This window comes from Opisthorchis viverrini (assembly GCF_000715545.1).
Source record: "Opisthorchis viverrini unplaced genomic scaffold opera_v5_119, whole genome shotgun sequence".
In the NCBI taxonomy this organism is placed as follows: Eukaryota; Metazoa; Platyhelminthes; class Trematoda; order Opisthorchiida; family Opisthorchiidae; genus Opisthorchis; species Opisthorchis viverrini.
Window position 1 is genome coordinate 514266 of NW_008751775.1, and position 6263 is coordinate 520528.

The 6263-nt window shown below is 46.0% G+C and overlaps 2 protein-coding genes across 2 annotated transcripts in view; one reads left to right on the forward strand and one right to left on the reverse strand.

The window, feature by feature from the left end:
• T265_05980 (hypothetical protein) overlaps window positions 1-1746 on the forward strand; it is a gene marked incomplete at both ends in the record, with an annotated part of 21857 nt that extends 20111 nt beyond the window's left edge. Inside the window, one exon of the mRNA XM_009171132.1 lies at window positions 1545-1746. Coding sequence (XP_009169396.1) covers window positions 1545-1746 — 202 coding nt within the window. The remainder of the gene's footprint in view (window positions 1-1544) is intronic.
• Window positions 1-2057, reverse strand: part of T265_13921 (hypothetical protein) — a gene marked incomplete at both ends in the record, with an annotated part of 32792 nt that extends 30735 nt beyond the window's left edge. Inside the window, 3 exon segments of the mRNA XM_009171162.1 lie at window positions 1449-1538; window positions 1543-1742; window positions 1778-2057. Of these exon segments, the coding sequence (XP_009169426.1) occupies window positions 1449-1538; window positions 1543-1742; window positions 1778-2057 (570 nt within the window).
• Between the last annotated feature and the right edge of the window lie 4206 nt (window positions 2058-6263).

Consider the following 6263-nt stretch of genomic DNA (forward strand, 5'->3'; position numbering starts at 1 on the left):
GGGGTACTGAGGTACCTAAGCCGTCACATCATCGTAAGACCTAGAATCTTCGCGGAGGGATGCATGCCCTCATGGCAGTCACCGTCTAATAGGGTTCGAAGCTGAAGACGATGGTGTACGCCAGTTGGATGTTGATATAGTGTAAACTTCTGATACCTGTTGGCGTGAAGCTATGCACCGAAGGAGACATCAGGACACTGAGTCAACAGCACTTGCTTGAAGAAAAATCTGATGAATTGCAACCGGTGTTTTCAAACATGTCTGCGTATCGCGAGAGCGTGCGAGGCATTTCTCCATTTCTGCTACCATTCCTCGAGGTTACAACTCTAAAAGACAAAATAACTTGAGATCAGCTAGGATCGGCTCTAAAACATCTCCGGTTATTAACGGCTTGATCGGCCTATTCTCTTCTGAGAGCAATCCATACCGGAACGACACTACACTGTCCGTCCCTTCACTTGGTTTTGACGTGCATTCACACGGACTACTATTGCCTGTGTTCTCAATAAAATGGGGCTACATTATTCCGGTTCCAGTTTTTTCGTTACTCGCAGTAAAGTACAGGTTTTCATGGGATTCCTACGTTGCCTTGTTTGACCGATGTCTTGATGCTGAAGTTGACCCAGTATCTTTCAATACTTGGCATGGATATAAAGAAGCGCAGGGATAAACTGCGCATGTGTTGGGAAACAATGCTTCTTTAGATCGCTAATATGGCGTACGAAGCCACTTTTTCTTTAGTCGCCAAACCAAACAAGAATACATCCATAATGAGGATGTCCCAAAACATTTGAGAAACCGTTTCTGTGTGATTGACCACGTCTCGTAGTTTATTGCACAAACAAGAAGTACTAATACTCCAGATTCCAGACAAACAGAAGCTCACTGGACAATAATGAATCGGAAGGTCCCGACAAAGCATCCATAAGACTATTTGGTTTTCAAGAGAGACTCGACTGAATCTCTCGTTTATGATATTCTACAACTGAATGTGCTGCACAGACGCCGCTTCATGTTTCAGTTGGCACGATGTTCGAGATATCCCAGTATATTTTCGTGAAGGAGTGTATTTCCCTAAAACAGTCCAATTTGGGTTCAAGTAGGACATAAGGCTGACAGAAAATCGGGGACTGCGCCTACCTGATGAGCCTGAAGTGGAAGGGCGAAACCGGTCGTGGGCTGTCGAAGAGTTTTCAGCAACCTTGTTTCCTTTACAAAAATCCACAATACTACATTGATAAGTGACATTGGGGGCGCAGCCATCTCTTCACTGAAACTTATCGTGTCCTCGCTCGTTTATTCACAAATAGTTGTGTCCCAAATCTACAGAGGAATCGCTTGTACGGCAGTGAAGCATGGCTGTAAAGCACTGATGTCACGCTGTCGACGATGATGGTACGTACATCAGAAGTATTCCTTTAAATTTCGCGTGGATATCTCAGTCTCACCTGATTGCCTCCAGGCGCCGCCGAAACCACTGCTATCGGGGCTCCCCGGAACTTGGTTTGCTCCAGTGTTTTCGAAATCCGTTTCTTCATCTACAGGGGTGAGACGTTGGTTTACAAAATCCACCTTGTCTATTTGAGAAGCACGGACATCTTCCTTCAGCAAATCACTTTTGTTCAAAACCACGATCATCTGGTCGCATGTAATTTCGCCGATTATGAGACACTCTGCAGTCTGTGTTTGGAAACCTTTGGAAATATCGACAACCAAAAGCATGATATCAATTATTTGGGATCCTAACACGTCAGAGAGTATCTATACGTGGACCTACCACAGAGGACTGTTCGTATCAAAGAACCATGTCCAGGACAGTCAACCAAAGTGAACTGAACTTGTTTGTAGCCCTGCTCGAATGAAGACCTAAGAGACGTCCCAGTCAAATCCACTGTGAATGAAGAGAACCCCAAATCGAGAGTGATTCCGCGTTTTCTGCTTTGCGGATTTTTGTCGAACGCGCCGGTGCTTGCGATCGTGCTAAGTGCTTTTGCTAGGCTAGTTTTCCCCGAATCAACATGGCCCAAGACGCCAACGTTGACGTTCAGAACGCACATGCTTTGCGACTAGGAGCCCAACCGTATGCGATGCGAAGTGGGGATCTCATTGGTTGAAAAGTTTCGGTAAGTTTACGCCAGCGGCTGGATGCACAATGCATTTTTCTGTAAAACCCCTGCGGGCGAAATGAAAACCTTAACGTCAGAATGTTGCAATTCTTTGCATATATGCGTCGACTGAAAACCACCCTCATCTGCAGTCATTTTTTCGCGATTTGTTTTAGTCGATCTCTTGAAAACTATTTGCGCATAATTGGCTTTGAAGTTCGTCTGCTATGGCTTCGGAAGTGGCTGTCGTTGAGAAATTTGTGGGTGTATCGTTTTCATCCTTCATGGCGTTAGAGAAGACTTTAAATGAATACATGAAGGATAACTTTCTGATATTTGTGCGTTCATCCAGTAATCGAAGCACCAACACTATTTTGCGTTACGAATGGGTGTACTACAAATGCAGCAGGCGCCCTCCAAGAAAAACGGAAAGCCGTGGAATCCGAAGAAGCTAGTAAGCCGAGCGTAATTTCTAATAAAAAAAGTACGCGAAGCACCAGCTGCCCAGTGCGGTTTTGTCTACGGAGGCAAAGGAACCAACTGGCAGTGACGTCTTATTTTCTGGAACACAACCACAAACTGTCAAAGTTTCTTTACGATCGGCTTCCAGTCAATCGACGCTTAACCGAAGACGAGTTGGGCACATGCCAGGCCCTGCTGAGATATGGAACGCCGTCATCTGAGGTGCGGCAGTTTGTGGCGGATGAATTCGGAAAGATTCTTACAACTAAGGATATACACAACTACCGCCGGAAGTGTCGACCGGCTATGTTGAGTAGGTGCCTAATGGTTGGGTTTTAATGTAGCAGATGATATGCCTTCGGCCCTGGCAAAACTTTGGGAGACCGGACGCGTTCTTGTGTGTCAGGGAGAGGAAGGTCACTATAGCCACATATGTTTCTCCCGATGGCAGCAGATAGCGTTATTCCGACGCTTTCCCGACGTAGTGAATGTGGACGAGACACATGCAACAAACCGTCTTGGGTAAGTTTTTTAAAGCATCAAATATTCCGCATTTAGATATAAACTATACACATTCTTGATAACGGACGGCATAGGAACCGGGCGCCTGGTTATACATGCGTTCGTAGAGAGCGAGAAGTTTACTCCCACGCGTAAAGTTATCGGCTTATTCGAAGAAATGATGGGCGAAGCGTATCCGGTCAGGACCTTTGTAATGGACAAGTTGGTGGCGTAAATGCGTGTGGCAAGAGTCGTGACATTATGCTGTGACATTATGCTTTTCTACTTTCATGTCCGCAAAGTCATCAGGGAGCGTGGATGTATCATTTAATGTCCATGTACTTATGGTCATAGACACACTCTGCGAACAGCCGGCACATATTTTACCGCACGGCTCGCTGTACGATAGGTTTTATGTTCATCACATTACAAGCACACAGATTCCGGCAAGATCTACAGCTTCTGCGTCGAACTGACCCCCGAGTTCTCTCCTAGCTTACGGCTCGCTGATTGTACATCACCCGAAAATGGGCCATACACGCACAGTCCGGAATGGTTCATTTCGGTAATGTGACCAACAACCGACTGGAGAATGCGAACGGGCGCCTTAAAGATCAGGTGCACCACTCCGACACGTTGGAGCATGCCATTCAAAAGGTGTCCCGGCACGCCGAGTGGCTCATGCGGGAGTTTGAGATGCATACGTCGTACCACTGCGACAGGCGGCAAATCCTGGAGGGTGACGCCTACGTTCTAAACGTAGTCTGTCGAATGACGACATATGCATGCTCTCTCGTTTTGAGGCACTTGGGTCCGCGACCGCCGCGGCTGCCGTATGAAAGTGTCGGAACAAACAAGGTGAGGTCGAGCTACGTAAACTAACTTATAGTTTGTGGTGCAAACACCCAGATGCTCCCAGACTGTCGACACCTGTGCTGAAGAATGCACATGCCCTTTCTATCAGGCGATGTGGCTCCCCTGCGTACACCTGTTCTCTATATTTCGAGATCAGTCCGTTCCGAGCAGTAAGAACTATTCATCATTGACATTTTCTTAGCTTGCTTTCCAATCCACCAACGATGGCTGTCAGATTACAACCTACTGGGAAAAGGTGCACCCCTTACACTTGTTCCCAAACCACCCCCGACTGTGTGCTCCGTAAATCTACGTGAGTCCGTGTTTTCGGGTCCACAGTGGAACTGCTCGGCAGCAGTGAGTCAATGACAACTGCGACTAACTCTGTAGAGCGCCAGCCAGATGAAAGAGAAGAAGATGATTTCATGTGATCCATCGGCTCCGAAAAGTTTGTCTGTCAATGAGGTCCTATGCATTACATGTAAGTCCCGTATTTCTTGAGAGGTGCAGTAAGCAGGCATGCGAAATAACCGCTGAAGATGGCATTGTGTAAACAGGCATCTACGACAGCATAGTCGCCGCAGTGAATTTTGGGGTAAGTACCTCTACCTGTTTGTCGGCCGCCCGCCTTGTGGTGATATTTCGATAACCTGAATCATATTCTCCTATCATTTCAGGACTTCGACGGCCAAACGAAAGCTCCTCACGAAGAAGGAAATGCGCCTAACAGAAGGACATATGTAAACTTTAAAGCGACCAATATTTCTCAAAATTTCAAGACGTCCATTTTAAGCCTTTTCTCCGTTACCGATGCATGGATTAGTTAGGCATCGTGTACCCCTAGCCGCAAGTTAGTGGTGTGCGTCAGTTGAGATCGTTCAGCTGTCTGGTATTATCGACGTAGGCTCTATGTGGCTAGTTAGTTAGGCATCGCGTGCCCCTAGACGCATGTTAGTGGCGTGCGTCGGTTAAGATCGATGAGCCTCAAGGTCTTTCTAGCATAATTCGGAACCTATTATGAAAAACTCTGTAATTTGCCAGTCTACGTTCACGATGTTTAGCAAATAATTAGCGTGCACTACGGAATTTTTACCGGCAACAAAGAATCATCGACCAAAATTTGTTTGCACGAATGCGCCCACGCATATGTTGCATCTCCAAAGGCCATTTAGATTCTAGAATGTTGAGGAAATCTGTTCCGGTGGAAAAATACCTGAAAGTTAAGTTCATTTTATGTGAGTCAACCTTTTCCACAATTCGCGATTTTTTATCATCAGCTAACGTATTCAAAGTCGGCGGTGTTTATTCTCCTGGAGATTTAGTTCACTTAAACAAATCGCAATAGTAAAAGATTTTCAATAATACGGGAGCATATAAAGTATACATAGAAATCCTACACTATGAAGTGGCAAGTCTGAAAATGCCGTAGATTTCGAGAACTCAATCTCATTGTGCGAATAGCTGGCGGCGTAAGTTTACAAACGAGTATGTAGCCAATGACTCGTGGACCACTTCCGGAAGGCCGTCTATTTCGGCCACAGATTCTAGTTTCTTACCTAAAGAACGGGGAAAGGAACGAAGTATCACCACTCATGATAGTGGGCCTTCAGAGGCTTGACGGCACGTAAGCTTGTGGTGCTGCGTCGTGGGGGCAAAGCAATAGACGACAAACTTTACGGGCAAGGCCGATATCTTACTTAAGGTCAGTAGGGAGCCTTACATCATCTCATCTTCAAGTTTATTCCAGAGTGTAAAAAAGTTTCCTGTTTGTCCGCTGGAAGCATTATAAGCTCTCCTCCTGTTTGGGGTTTCAGAAAAGGGTTCATGGATCCAAGGAGAGTTGCACAGGAACAAAACATTCGGCTAGGCTATCTGGTTTTGGCTAGTTCTCGTCCCCTAGTTGCCCCGGTTTACTTAAAAGTCACAGTACAAGTTGGTTAGTGCGGATTATTGGGTCCCCAGTCTCCCACGACGAGGAAGGCCATGAAAGCAACAGTATAATAGAGGAAAGTTGTTAAGATTAAGTAGATGGGTTTCGTAACAAACGGAAATTCCTGGTTGTACCTATTTGGCATGGTAATTGTGGGTTATTAATTGCGTAAGCTTTGCAAAACATTTGAACGCACATGCAAGCAGCACCGGAGAGAGTGCGTCGAATCACATAAGTCACCAAAGGCGTTTAGAGGCCATTTTTATGGCGGGGTAGGCTGGTAGCACTTAAAGGGAAACAGATGCGAAATCCTTCTGGTATCTTGCTTCCTAGTGTCATCTGATCCATTCACAACAGGAAGGTCAAAGGCGTTACAAGTGTCCACCTACTGACGTGGATACACATTCCTC